The 15,301-nt window shown below is 34.3% G+C and overlaps 2 protein-coding genes and 1 pseudogene across 3 annotated transcripts; all 3 read left to right on the top strand.

Moving 5' to 3' along the window:
- The first annotated feature begins 2,427 nt into the window (after positions 1-2,427).
- Positions 2,428-3,272, top strand: LOC148767338 (defensin-like protein 19 pseudogene; annotated as a pseudogene). The gene is made up of 2 exons (XR_016033809.1): positions 2,428-2,545; positions 2,798-3,272. The product of XR_016033809.1 is annotated as a defensin-like protein 19 pseudogene (transcript).
- Positions 3,273-8,409: 5,137 nt separating this feature from the next.
- LOC105954528 (uncharacterized) lies at positions 8,410-13,170 on the top strand. The gene is made up of 9 exons (XM_088823960.1): positions 8,410-8,511; positions 8,635-8,817; positions 8,906-8,974; positions 9,071-9,235; positions 10,989-11,422; positions 11,503-11,635; positions 11,741-11,893; positions 12,008-12,428; positions 12,581-13,170. The coding sequence occupies exons 1-9, from the start codon at positions 8,410-8,412 to the stop codon at positions 13,168-13,170; spliced, it is 2,250 nt and encodes a 749-aa protein (XP_088680086.1).
- An 898-nt stretch (positions 13,171-14,068) lies between these two features.
- On the top strand, positions 14,069-15,052 carry LOC148767337 (uncharacterized). The gene has a single exon (XM_088823958.1). The coding sequence runs from the start codon at positions 14,069-14,071 to the stop codon at positions 15,050-15,052; it is 984 nt and encodes a 327-aa protein (XP_088680084.1).
- The last annotated feature ends 249 nt before the right edge of the window (positions 15,053-15,301 follow it).

The raw sequence follows: 15,301 nt of genomic DNA, 5'->3' as shown, positions 1-15,301 counted from the left end.
TGCGGCTATTAATTCTAAGGAAAGATTGGATTATGATCAATTTCAATGCGGCTATTAATTCTAAGGAAAGATTGGACTTGGAATCATTACTCGAAATCATGTTGGGGTTTGTATGGGATGGAAGTCTATTTGTGTCCGGCAAGTACTCGACCCTACTTCGGCGGAAGCAAAAGCAACTATAGTTGCAGTTGAGTTTGCTCGTGAACAAACATGGAGTATGATAGTCATTGAAGGAGACTCTAGCTTTGTCATTAAGTCAATAAATGAAGTTGATGAAGATTGTTCAGCATATAGGACTTTAGTGGCCGACATTCATGTCCTTGCTAAGGTTTTTGGGACATTCTCACCTCAGTATGTACAAAGGATTGGTAATCGTGTTGGACATGCACTAGCTAAGCTCTCTATATATGAGTCATATTTTGGTGATTTTTTACTTATTAATGTCCAAAATATTATTGGTCATGAGTTAATTTGATGAAATGAAATTGTTTTTACTCTAAAAAAAATAGAGTAAAAAGCAGTTTGCCCCCTAAAATAACGCCCGTTTTGCACTTTGCCCCCCAAACAAAAAAAAATTGCACGTTTTTACCTAAACTCGCTATTTTATTGCACGTGAGATTGACAGGGGTAATATTGTCTTTCTCTTACATTTTTGACTAGGTTTAATTTTCTGCCTTTCATCAGTTATCGCAGTAAGAAAATTACTACCCCAACTTCTTTATCCCCATCATTTCATCACCTATCGCAGGAAGAAATTATTACCAAAATTGTGATAGAGAGAGAAGCGAGTAAATCTTGTGGGTTTCTCTCAAGATTGTTGTACAGGCAACGACGTTGAGAATCGACCTTTTGATTCCTCCAACAAGACGGTGTGATTCCGACGCATATTCGATGCCGGAAAATAATATTATTTGTAGCCAAAAGTGGGTGTATTATGAATTCGCGTCCATTTCTCGATCTCGCAAATCGGGGAAGAACAACTTTTGACAATGATGATGAGAGAGAAACTAGTTTTGTTGTAGCACTCTCCAATTGAAGCAGCAACATTAACCTCTGTAATTTTCTTGATTTTTTTTCCTTTTCCCTTCTCTACTCTCCAAAGTACCCACATGCTGATGTAAGTAAAACACAATTTGAGTATTGGTGTCTGATAATTAAGGGAAGATTAAGGTTTGCTTTTGCTCTCAATTTTTTTACTTTGCTTTTCGGATAGGGTAAAAGTTGTTCTTATGTTTTATTTTGGAGGTTTTTCGAGGATTTTGTTACAAGGAAATGTTTATCTCAAAAAATTAATGAAAGAAGAGGATATAAATTAATCCCCACTGATTGATAGTGGCAACTGGCAATGATCAGCAGTAACTGAATTAGGATATCAAGACTTATTGACCTTTGAAGACAAGGATTATTGACTTCTTAGTCATGGGATAAGCATAATTATCAACTTTAAATTAGTGGAAATTAATCCCTTTTTCCACCTCTATATACTTTCAAAGTCATGCTAAATACTCGTTCAAATTCATGCTAATTGGAAGTGTTTATGTAGGGGCACAAATAGTGGTGAAAATTGGAAGTTTTGAATCCCGCCATTTCCGATTTGAAAATATCCGAATTTTGAACATTATTTTTTATTTTGATTTCTGAGGTTCCGATCTTCAATTATTCCGATTTTATTTGGAACGGAATGGGAATGAATATGATATATAAAATTACCGGAAATTCCGAACTGCTTTTAGCACCGAATATTTCTATGGTTTTTCGAAATATATAATATAATTTTATAATATATTTTGTAATCCTATAATAAAATTTATGTTATATTTTATATGAAAAATGTAAGTAGCGAAAGGTTAAGTATTAAAATCTTAGAAAAGATTAATCGATATCAGAAACTTTATGTTGCGTTTTTCCTTATACGAAAATGTTTCAATTTGTTGTTCCTACGTGTGATTTTATTTATTGTGTTTTGTCGAACTATCTTTTGAATTTCTTGCATTTTCCTGCAAAATTTCAAAAAAGATAGAAAATTATTGCGAAAATTTCCACTATATCCGAAATTTCGGAAATTCGGCCGATTCCGAGGCATTCTGAAATTGGAATGAATTTTTGCATTCCAATTTTTTGGTAACGGTTGGAACACATTTTTTATTTCTGAAAAAAATTGAATTTTTTTTCGAAGAAAACTATTTTCGATCCATTTCATCCGATTTTCACCCCTCTAAAGACAACCTATTTTAGTGGGGGTATTTTTAATATTGGGGGCACGGCGCCCCACCTTTTCTGGTCTACGACCGAGTGTAAATTACACAAAGGATAAGTTAAAGTTATGTGTGACAAATTCAATCTTTTGAGCATCGATAAATTGACTATGTGATGAGTACTTATAAATACCACCTTCATTCATCCCATTCTCCACAACAATTACATTCATCCAATAATTAAATATAACAATTAATACCACATCACACAAAGCAAAATATGGCCAAGTCTTCCGCTACCAATTTATTTGCTCTCTCCTTCTTCTTTCTCCTCATCATAGCATCATACGGTTCTCTCTCTCTCTCTCTCTCTCTCTCTCTCTCTCTCTCTCTCTCTCTCTCTCTCTCTCTCTCTCTCTCTCTCTCTCTCTCTCTCTCTCTCTCTCTCTCTCTCTCTCTCTCTCTCTCTCTCTCTCTCTCTCTCTCTCTCTCTCTCTCTCTCTCTCTCTCTCTCTCTCTCTCTCTCTCTCTCTCTCTCTCTCTCTCTCTCTCTCTCATGAAAATATAGTAATAGTGATAATAAAAAATGTAATGTAATGCAGAAATGAAAGCAGGGGAAGCAGCGCTTTGCCAGAAGATGAGCCAGACGTGGTCGGTGCTTGTATGAACACCGGCCACTGCGACCGCCAATGCAAGAACTGGGAAAATGCCGAGCACGGAGCTTGCCACGGTTTTGCCTTTGCTAGCTCATGAATTTATATAATTAATCTTTTATATATCTATATTTATCTATATATGTGTGTGTTGTGTGTGATATAAAATAAAAAAAAAAATTTAATGAAGGCAGGCTAGCTATAGTTAGCTCTGCTTTGTGCACTAAGTTTATGCATGCTAAGTTATAATAAGGTGTTACTATAGTAGCTTATTCGTCGGTCTGGAATAAGTTACTATAGTATTTGTAATTCTGCATTAATAATGTCGAAGTTAAATAAACTAGTGTTTCGGTCTTCGGTCTTCGTACTGTATTGTATTGTATTGTTGCTACTTTTGCAGACCGGAAATATGTGAAATAGCATTCATCTGCACAACCAAATTATCGTACTGACTTTCCCCATTTTTGTAAAACTTAACCGTGCGTAGAGACATGTCGACAGAGCAAGAGACTCGTAATCAAATGAATGAGTTTGGTATAGCCGTGTATGCTTACCAGTGCACCTGTATGATTGACTTCTAAAAATTTAAAAATAAAATGGCTCCAGCTATATAATTGGATTTTAGACCAAATTTTTTGCTGACCTTTAGTCTGACTACTACTAAGTTTCAATTATTACAATTCGGCCCATTTTCGCCCGGTCCACATATTAAATATTACAAGGCCCACTGGATCAACATACCATTTATTTGGACAACCAAATTACGGTAGTAACTTTTCCCCAATTTTTTTTAACTGTAGTGACGTGTCAAAATCAAATGAACGAGTTCAATAAAAAAAGTCTATAAGATACTATACCTGGTGAAAAAATAGGGTAATTTTGTATCATAAATTTATACAAATAATACTCGATAAACACACATACACATGAGTGTGTATGTGTATGTATGTCAATCGTGCATGATCGCCCTGTATTTCACCATGTCTACAAAAACTGATAAAAAGGATAATTTTTACCCAATGCGCTTACGTTCACTGTAAAATCTTCATTAAAATCAACGCCCCCTATATAATTGGATATTGGGCCAAACTTTTTTCTAACATTTACTCTAAAGTCTAACCACACAGTTAGTGACGGAGTTAGCATAGATTCAAGGAGGCCCATGCCTCCAACATTTCTCAAATACCTATTTTTTTTTTCTGAAATATAATTTTTTTTAGTATAATAGAATTAACGACAAGATCTTTCTCAGATTCTTTTTTAATGCATTCGGTCTCGTCGTAAAATCGTAGTCCCACTACTGCAGAGAGTGTCGATTATTACTGTACCCACAAACTCCATTTTCTCTGATTACTATTATTATGTCCTGGGATTTTTTCTGAAATCTTAGGATTTTTCAGAAATTGGAAACTGAATCAGCAATTTATGTCTCACTGTTACATATAAAAACACACACACACACACACACGAAAACGACCAATGATAGTCAAACACCACACAATTATGATTCTAAAAAATTTACTGTACATATTTTGATGCCTCTTCAAAATTCCAAAGAGTTATTATACAATGATTTGAAGATATGGAGCTTCACCAATGAAAGGGATCAATCATGATATATATTGAGACATCATTACATATATATATTGATGGTGCTCGAACTTCGCACCCTCAAGATCTTCTCGAAGCCCTACTCTTGATGTTGCCGAAAAGTCCACCGCTCGTCGGATCGAAGAACTCGACACCAAAAAACAGCAGAGACCTCAATAGTAGAGAGAGAGAGAGTTTGTAGAGAGAAAATAGTATTGATTGTGTGTGAAAGCCTGGCCCTAATTAGGGTTTATACATGTATTTATATAGGAAAATTATACTAGGTCACAATTATCTCTCTGACCCACTTTCAAAATGGTTCGGCCCAAGTTTGCCAAAATGGGCCCCATCATCTAGTCCCCCCCTATTCTCTAGTGAACCTAGCGAGGCGGTTCGCTTGAGAATATGAAAAGTTAGAAGTCAACAATCTTTTTTTTTTCAAACAAGATGCGAGCTAACCTCCACCACATATTGTCCTCGAAACCACATAATTATTATTTAACATGCTACCATAATTGCGCAGTACTACGATTACTGCGCCAACCGCATAGCCTTGACTTTTTATGTTTGTTTTTGAAACATGCGTTTATTGAAGTATTATTTTATTCTTGTTTGATTTTTATATCCATAAATATTTCCTTCGAGCGAGCGCAATTAGCTCAACCATACGACCGACCGTTCATAATTTATTTTTCGGACCGAAGTCGCGGGGATCTTCCAACCTTTTCATGTACTTTCAACTACCTTTTGGGCCGAAGCCGCAGGAATTTTCCAACCATTTTCACGGACTTTTAACTTCCTTTTGGGCCGAAGCCGCGGGGCTCTTCCAACCCTTTTCACGTACTTTCAACTACCTTTTGGGCCGAAGCCGCGGGGATCTTCCAACCCTTTTCACGTACTTTCAACTACCTTTTGGGCCGAAGCCGCGGAGATCTTCCAACCCTTTTCACGTACTTTCAACTACCTTTTGGGCCGAAGCCGCGGGGATCTTCCAACCCTTTTCACGTACTTTCAACTACCTTTTGGGCCGAAGCCGCGGGGATCTTCCAACCCTTTTCACGTACTTCTAACTACCTTTCGGGCCGAAGCCGCGGGGATCTTCCAACCCTTTTCACGTACTTCTAACTACCTTTTGGGCCGAAGCCGCGGGGATCTTCCAACCCTTTTCACGTACTTCTAACTACCTTTTGGGCCGAAGCCGCGGGGATCTTCCAACCCTTTGCGAACAATTAGCCTTTTTGCTTGTTTCTTTGTTTTTTTTTTTTTTTTTTTTTTTTTTTTTTTGCGAAACAACCATTGGAGTTGTTGGACGTTCCAACCCGCCAGCGAGCTCGCGAACTTAATGTGTTCGGTTGAGCTCCAGCATCTCTTTCGAATCTCCTCGAGGAACCGTGGAAGGGAGTTTTGAGCTTCCCCGAATCAGATTTCGAGAGGTGTCTTCATGTCCTATCTCCTGCCCATGTTGATTCGAGCTTATGAGGTCAAACGCGAGCCCCAATGCGATCTTCCACAATTTTCGTGCCGACAAAGGAATTTGTGCTCCAGGAAAGCTTAACCTTTTTTTTTTTTTTTTTTTTTTTTTTTTGACAAAACATAATATCATTTATTTTACAACTTTGTTTGTTCGTGCTCGCGGTGATCCCAAATCAGCTCGCACCGGCTATAATCCACATAGGCATATTAAGAGACCTAAAAATAATCGAGGCACAAAAGTGTAGCGAGTTGCTCAAATAATACAAATATGGAGAATAAGAGATACAAATGAAAGTCGATAACAAAGAGTTAAAATGGAAAAAACCCTAAAAGATTCTTAAACTGTGAAGACGAAGAAAAAGAAATAATATATCTTGCATACAAATTTCCCTTCATAGTTGTTGAGACTTTTTCCAATACCTCCGGTTAAAATGGTACACATAGCAGACTCACAAAAATAATTAGATCGAGATGCATTAGGGCTGTTACAACAGAAATTGGTCCCGTAATCACTATTCAGTCTTACGACAAAAAACATGAAAATTCAATTGAACTACTAACATGCACGAATTTCTAAGGCAGCATACGATTCAATAACATAAAATTGTTCATGCGAAGTACTGCTAAACTTCACAAACCTAAACACGCACTTTCATTTTTTTACATGCTTCAAATATTAGGCAGACCACATTCAAATTGGTTCGGCAAAAAATCATATAATTGATATGCATAAGAATTCGCAAGATGAGAAATACAGAAATTCGAATAACACCTAAAGAGGATTTCCATGGAGTTCTAAAGTATCGTTTTAATTAATCAATTAAATCCCTAATTGCTCATATCTTTCAACAATTAATTTATTATTATTATTCCAATGACTGAAAGGCAAAATTGATTAGCATAAAAGTCATATTGCTATCATCACACTAGCGATCATATAAATATATTCAAATTAATAAAGCATAAGTCCGAGGTAACATCAATCTATATAATATATAAATTGAAACCCTCATAGCCTAGAATTACGACATGTGTCATCCATGTCACCATCCACGTAGGCATCCTAATCATGCTCCATGTGTCACTACATATTACATATATAATGTCCATTTAATTATAACTTTCCATAATCAGATATAAGAATATATTAAAAATATATGTATATATTTCCATAAATATATAATACATAAATGACATTTTTTATGACAATTACATATTTCCTTAATATTATATAGGTTATTATGGTAATCATTAATTTTGTCATCTAATACCAATTAAAATCCGTAATATATATGTAATTATATATTATAATAAATGACATATTCCGTAATTATATATATATATATATATATATATATATATATATATATATATATATATATATATATATATATATATATATGTATATATATATATATATATATATATATGTATATATATATATATATGTATATATATATATATATGTATATATGTATATATATGTATATATGTATATATATATATATGTATATGTATATATATATGTATATATGTATATATATATATATATATATATATATATATATATATGTATATGTATATATATATGTATATATATATATATATATGTATATATATATATATATATATATATATATATATATATATATATATATATATATATATATATATATATATATATATATATATATATATATATATATGTATATATATATATTATGATAATCATTAAATGACATTTCTCTAACTATGGTTAATTTGTAAATATCACACTATTTTAGTAACAATATATTTCTCAATCCATAATATATTCAATTATTATTATTACATTCTAAAATGAAATAATTTTAATTGTATCAATTTAATGCATATAATTGATTTCCTTAAATATGTATACTATTTACCTTTTATTACGTAAAACATAAATATAAATACCTCTTTTTTTTTTGATAGAAAAGTAAGTATAAATACCTCACTCCACATCCATTATTTCTCATTCATATAACAAAGCACACGGTAAGAAAAAAGGTTGTATACTTTAATTCCATTCTTTCATTATTTTAGTTAATATTCGATTAGTTTATACCGTAATTTTCGATTGTTTATACCCTATATATATATTTTGTATGGTTTTTCGTTTAATAGTTACCAATTTCCTTTATCTTTCATACTTAATTGTTAATTTTATTTTTTATTAAATGTTCGAATTAGGTCGTTTGCGGAAAGATTTATCTTCCGAAATTTATGAAGGAATGCAAGATGTGGTACTACAAGGAGACATGAAAAAGTCTGATATCGAAATAATGCCGCACTTTTTAACTTAGTTAACAAGTCGATGTGTTTATTCATACCGGAAAAAACGTAAGTGCATATTTAACTAAGTTAACAAGTCAATGTGTTTATTCATAAATCATTTCTTTATACATGTTTTTTACATTGTTGGTTATTAGTACATTAACCAATTTTAATTCTGTTACAAAATCGAGATGATCGTGATGGATGACACAAATGCTGCATCATTCATCGCCTTTGGCAAACAAGCGGAAAAATTAGTCAGTGTTGATGTCGGAGCTTTAATCCGTATCATGGAAGAAAGAGTAAGTAATTAAATCTATCTAAAAAATTATAACACATTTTTACATGTCTATTAATGAGATATATAAAAAACCATAAATATATATTCTTAAGATGTGTATTACTTTTTCGGCCCCATTATTTAGGGTGAAGATCCTAATGAATATCCTGCTGAACTCGATAGATTGATTGATACAAAGTTTCTGTTCAAAGTCAATGTCAAGCACAATAACATTGATGACCCTGAAAATTCTACTTATAGTATTCTAACAGTCTGCAACGACAGTGCTATTACTGATTCATTCATCAAAAAATACCAGTTGGATGAGGTATTAAATTTAATATTGTTTTCTCCAACATATTTTTAATTTCTTATATCCTATTAAAATATATTTTAATTTTAATGTGTATATACAGCAAGTTAATACTACTTCACCCCATGCAAGTGTCGATGATAGTTCTTCGGTCTGTATGTTGCCATCAAAGGTTGGTAGTATTCCAATTTACTAAAACATTAGTATTAATTAATTACAGTTCATTCAATTGTATTTTATTAATGGATTATGTAACATTTCAATATAGGAAAACGAGTCCTTAACTGTTTCGAATGATTCAATTTTCGATTCATCGGCAGTTGAAATCACTCCAATAAAGAGAAGTTTGGATTTCAGTCTTGATTCGCAAGAGGATGAGAATACCCCAATGCATTCGACCACTGTTCTCTTGAAGAAGATCAAACAGGAAAAAGTGGAATAACAACCTTGGTTTTAAGCATTACTTATTGTTTCCTTTGACATACTTTTTTTTTCTGTGGAACTTAGTTCGTGGTTTTATTCACTAAGACCTTTTACTTTTTTTTTTTTTTGGGTATTTTGCACTATTTATTTATTTGAATTAACATTTAATATTATAATCAATAATTCTATTTGTTAGATTTCTTTTATATAATTCGCAGAATGTTTTTATCTCAAATCACTAATGTGTCTTTTACTCCATTTAATCCGTTAAAATACAAGTGCTATCTCTCCTCTCTAATTTTTTCCCCTTTTTTTTCGTAAAAAAATTGTTTTTTTACCTACTGTTATATGTTGTTTATATAAAAAGTTCTATTAAAATAATAAATACTATCATAATCTAAATAGTATAAAATAATATTTTTTTTAATTGGATAATTCTGTTAAACAATTAATCAAAAGAAGTGCTCGAAACAAATAATTTAAGAGAAAACAACCAAACAAAATAGCATACATTTAGTTAAATAAATTTACTAAAAAAAACTAAAACAATATATTTTTTTTAATTATTTAACCCAATTCAGTTTTATTTACGCTACAAAAAATTTAATGGCAAATATATGTATTACCATTAATTTAATAACAAAATTAAATTAAAGCAAAGATAATAAAAATAAATTAAAACAAAAATAAGAAAAAAAGATAATAGCAAAATTAAACCGGAAAATAAGTCCGAATTGAAATTTAATAACAAAAATAAATTAATTATATCTTAATACTTAAATCCTAAATTTATTACCCTAAATAAAAATCAGCAATAAAAAATAGTTAACATATCATAAAGTACGAGTAGGAATTCTAATGTGATCTGACTACTGTCTACATTAAGAATAGTAAATTAATCATGGTTTAGTATTAATGGAACAAACGTAAATTATGGATGTAGTAACAATGTGAAATCTAATTTAAAATTTACGATGAATACTCCTAATTTAGGAGTATTCAATCTTTTAAAAATGGGTCCCACTAAAAATCTAATTTAGGAATATATTTACTCCTAATATATTCTTATATAAATAAGATATATTATTAACTAATTGATTTCATGTCTTACATATCTTGCAAATTATATATTTAGTTGTTATTACAATCCACTAAATACGGGAACTTGCCAATTAATTAGATCTTAATAAATCATTCTATATTAGTCGTAATATTTGAAGATTTTATGGTCTTAAATAGATTTAATAACAATATTGCAATTATATAAATACGCTACTTCATTTTGTTATATCACATTGTAATCTTATTTTTTAAGAATATACAATCAAATATGAAAGAACCCCCCCCCCCCCCCCCCCCCCCCCCCCCGCATAATGTTTTTAACTAGAACAACATTCATGATACAAAAGCTGCAAGGACAAATCGCATAAATTATATTCGAAACAAGAGAACATTAACACCGGCGAAAGGTAACAAATACTTTGTTGTTTGCAAATAAATTCGTGAAAATTATTTCTTTATGGTGTATACTCACAAGTTTTCATTTTACTAATCATGTTATTAATATTTCACTCTAATATGGGTCTTACTTGATAGATAAATCAAATAATGAGACCATGAAGGAGTTTCAATCGAACCATGGCTGCGTAAATGGAACTAAAACTGTGGGATTGTGCTCATCTAATATTATGAAAACACCAACCACAACAAACAGTTAATTCTATCGTTTTCATCGTAATAACGGATGTCTTTTTCCTACGCAGAATACGATGATCTTGGCGATCAGTCATACGAATGCCAATGGCGCAATGATGTGGAACGGGGAAAGGATCGATAAGCAAAAGGGTACATCAAATCCTAAGTTTTCAATGTGCTGTAATGGAGGAAAAGTCGAATTGCCCAATTTAATAGAATCACCAGATCCTCTAAAGATTCTCCTATTTGGTACCGATGGAAGAAGCAAGCATTTCCAAGAACAGATACGGTCGTATAATATGATGTTCTCATTCACATCTATTGGAGGAAAGATACAGACTACGATAAACAGAGGATCCGGTCCGTACACGTTCATACTCCATGGACAAAACTACCATTTAATGGGTAGTTTGTTGCCAGATGAAGGATCGCGTCCCAAGTTTGCTCAGCTTTATATATTTGACACGGAGAATGAAGTCACGAATCGAATGGATACAGTCAGGTATAAAGCACTTTCAGTTATATGTTATTATTTTTTTATATTACAAGGAATTTACTTTATGTTTCATTTTATCATTGCAGATCCGGAGACAGTTCCAGCGAATTGGATCCTGAGATTGTTTCTACATTCAAGGATATGGTCGACAACTCAAATATGCTTGCTCAGTCTTACAGAGCTGCCCGGGACAGGCTCTCGCAGACTGGAATGGAAGATGTCAAATTGAGACTCATAAAAAAACGAAGTACGGATGGCCGTACTTACAATCTCCCGAACTCCAGTGAAATCACGTGACTCATTGTTGGTGATTTTGACACCCAGGAGGGTGTTAGAGACATAGTTGTCGAGACACGATCGAAAAAATTCCAGCGAATCAGTGAGTTGCACCCTTTATATCTTCCAATGCAGTATCCGCTAATATTTCCTTTCGGCGAGGATGGTTATAGGGATGATATACCACTGAGGGAAACATCAGTGAGTGGTACACGTATACGCAAGAAGTTAACAATGCGGCAGTACTTTGCGTATAGGATCCAAAAAAGATTTGGCAACAGCGCAGTTCTGTTGCACTCAAAATAATTGTGCCAGCAATTCATGGTCGACGCATTTTCAAGGGTTGAATCGGAAAGACTGAAATTTATAAGATTTAACCAGGATAAGTTAAAAGTTGACATGTACAAGGGTATCGAGGAAAGTATTTTGAAGGGAGATACGGATGCTAGATCCATTGGCACGAGGGTTATTCTACCAGGCAGTTTTACCCAAGGTCCAAGATACATGTTTAACAACTTTGTCGATGCTCTTCAAATATGCAACTGGATTGGATTTCCATCGTTGTTTATCACTATTACCTGCAATCCACAGTGGCCGGAAATTCAAAGGGTGTTGAACGGTACTAATTTGAGACCTGAAGACCGTCCCGATATTCTTGCTCGAGTTTTTAAGATGAAGCTCGACAGTCTGATGTCAGATTTGAAGAAGGGCAAAATATTTGATCGCATTAGAGCATGTAAGTATCAATTTATAAGATAAAAATATAACATAATATACATTTTATACATTGTCTACTCTTATAATATTATAACTATTTTATTACGTCAAACATTGAAAATATATGTATATTAATGCTAACCAAATACGTTTAAAATGTCAAATGTTCAGATGTTTGCACAGTTGAGTTTCAGAAGCGCGGTCTCCCGCATGCGCACATATTGATTTGGCTTCACAATGAAGACAAACCGAAGACATCAAAAGACATAGATAAAATCATATGTGCCGAAATCCCAGATAAGGTAACAGACCGAAAGATGTACGATTTGGTTGAGAAGTATATGATTCACGGCCCGTGCGGTCTGGCCAATCAAAACTCTCCATGCATGAAGGACGGGATTTGCACGAAGCGATTTCTAAAGAGTTTTGTCAACAGTACTGAGGCCGATGCAGATGGTTATCCGGTGTACAGAAGAAGAGAAAATGGGAGGACCGTGGTTAAGAAGAAAACATATCTCGACAATGGTTTCGTCGTGCCTTATAACCGTGCTCTACTGAAAAAGTACAGAGCACACATTAATGTCGAGTTGTGCAACCAGAATAAGTCGATAAAGTATTTATTCAAGTACGTCAACAAAGGACACGATCGGGTCACGGCGGCATTTTATCAATCAAATAATCCAGGTGCAACTCCTGAAAATCGCGATGAGATAAAGATGTACTACGACTGCAGATATCTTTCGTCATGCGAGGCTGTTTAGAGGTTATTTAGCTTTGACATTCACTTTAGAGACCCACCGGTGATTAGGTTAAGCTTTCATCTTCCAGACAGTCAGTCTGTTGTGTTTACAGATAATGACTCATTAGTTGATGTGATGAACAGACCGACTGCGAAGCAAACGATGTTCTTTGCTTGGTTCCAAGAGAATAAGTTGTACCCTGAAGCTAGAAATTTGAGGTATGGAGAGTTTCCACAGAAATTTGTCTATAAGGAAAAAGCTTTGAATGCCGAGAAAGATAGGATTCTCGATCGGAAGGGTTACGAATGTACCGCCAGGCAGGGGTGAAGACTATTACTTGAGACTGTTGTTGAACTTTCAAAGAGGTTGCACGTGTTACGATGATCTTAGGAAAGTCGAGGATCACGTCTACCCAACTTTCAAAGATGCGTGCTTTGCGCTTGGACTACTGGATGACGACAAGGAGTACATAGCTGGCATAAAGGAGGCAAACGAGTGGGCCAGTGGTGACTATGTGAGACGATTATTCGTCGTACTTTTGGTCGCAAATAATATGAGCAGGCCGGAACATGTGTGGGAGTGTTGCTGGAAAGAATTCGCCGAGGATATTGAGTACAGACTGCAACAACGTCGTACCAATTCAGGTATGAGAATACATCTTACGTTCTTACACCGTTTACTACACACATTTGAATTAAAACTATATATTTTTATAATCGCCACATTATGTTAATTTTTCATATTATATTATATTAAAGGTCCACCTTGTCAGACGATACTCTGAGAAATTACGCTTTGATCGAAATAGAAAATATATTGCAAAGCAACAGCAAAAGCCTGAGTAACTTTCCCCCAATGCCGATTCCAATTGGGTCGATGAACAACACGGTATATAGATTAGTTCTCGACGAGTTGGACTATGACGTTGATGCTATGCGTGAAGAATAAGAAATACCTTTCATCCATTACTGATGAGCAGAAAAAAGTGTTCGATGATATCATGGATGCTGTTACAAATGACAGAGGTGGACTGTTCTTTCTTTATGGGCATGGAGGAACGGGAAAGACTTTCATACGGAAAACTCTATCGGCTGTTATCCGTTCAAAAGGAGAAATAGTTATAAATGTTGGTTCCAGTGGTATTGCTTCGCTTCTACTTCCAGGTGGCAGAACTGCTCATTCTAGATTTGGACTGCCAATAATTGTACATGAGAGCTCCACATGCAACATCAAACAACAGAGCCCACAGGCAGAATTGTTGTCTAGAGCAAAGCTAATCATATGGGACGAGGCACCGATGATGCACATGTATTGTTTCGAAGCACTCGACAAAACAATGAAATCTATACTTGATTCATATATGCCATTCGGAGGCAAGGTTGTAGTGCTTGGAGGGGACTTTCGGCAAATTCTGCCAGTTGTGTTGAAAGCGTCGAGACAAGACATTGTGCATGCTACAATCAATTCATCACCGTTGTGGAGGCAATGCAAGGTTATGAAGTTAAACAAGAACATGAGACATGAGTCGTCCTCCTCTTCCGCCAATGCAGATGAAATAAGAGAATTTGCGAACTGGATATTGAGAATCGGCAATGGCGATGCTGGCGAGATAAATGAAGGTAATGCCACAATTGAAATTCCCGATGACATGCTGATTCGGAATTCTGCAGATCCCTTTTTGGATCTTATAGAGTTTGTCTATCCGGATCTGGTGACCAACCTTTTCACTCCCGAGTATTTCGAAGGCAGAGCAATCCTTGCACCCACTAATGAAAGTGTCGGTTTTGTGAACGATCATTTTTTGTTGATCATAACTGGAGATGAGAAGGTCTATTTCAGCTCAGATAGTATGTGCAATGAGGAGTTGTTGTCGGATGTCAACGCAGAAATATACTCACCGTAGTTTCTCAACACCATATCATGTTCCGGAATTCCACCGCATAAGTTGACATTGAAAAGAGGTGTTCCCGTCATGCTCATCAGAAATATCGATCAGGCCAGAGGATTGTGCAATGGAACAAGGCTTCAGATTATTAATATGGGAAAACACGTTCTCAACTGCAGGATCCTGTCCGGTAAACATGTTGGTGATATGGTGTTCATTCCTAGAATGACTTTGGTACCGTCCAACTCTGCATTGCCTATTAAATTC

Source organism: Erythranthe guttata, chromosome 10, assembly GCF_056151865.1.
Source record: "Erythranthe guttata isolate IM_541 chromosome 10, IM_541, whole genome shotgun sequence".
Classification (NCBI taxonomy): Eukaryota; Viridiplantae; Streptophyta; class Magnoliopsida; order Lamiales; family Phrymaceae; genus Erythranthe; species Erythranthe guttata.
The sequence above is the reverse complement of the archived record's forward strand: the minus strand, read 5'-3'. Positions and strand labels throughout refer to the sequence as shown.

Coding starts and splice junctions, on each gene's coding strand:
- LOC105954528 (XM_088823960.1), top strand. CDS start 8,410: ATGGATGACACAAATGCTGCATCATTCATCGCCTTTGGCAAACAAGCG. Junction 9,236..10,988: donor AGAAGATCAAACAGGAAAAA/GTGGAATAACAA, acceptor TTTCCTACGCAG/AATACGATGATCTTGGCGAT. Junction 12,429..12,580: donor ATTTGATCGCATTAGAGCAT/GTAAGTATCAAT, acceptor TCAAATGTTCAG/ATGTTTGCACAGTTGAGTTT.
- LOC148767337 (XM_088823958.1), top strand. CDS start 14,069: ATGACGTTGATGCTATGCGTGAAGAATAAGAAATACCTTTCATCCATT.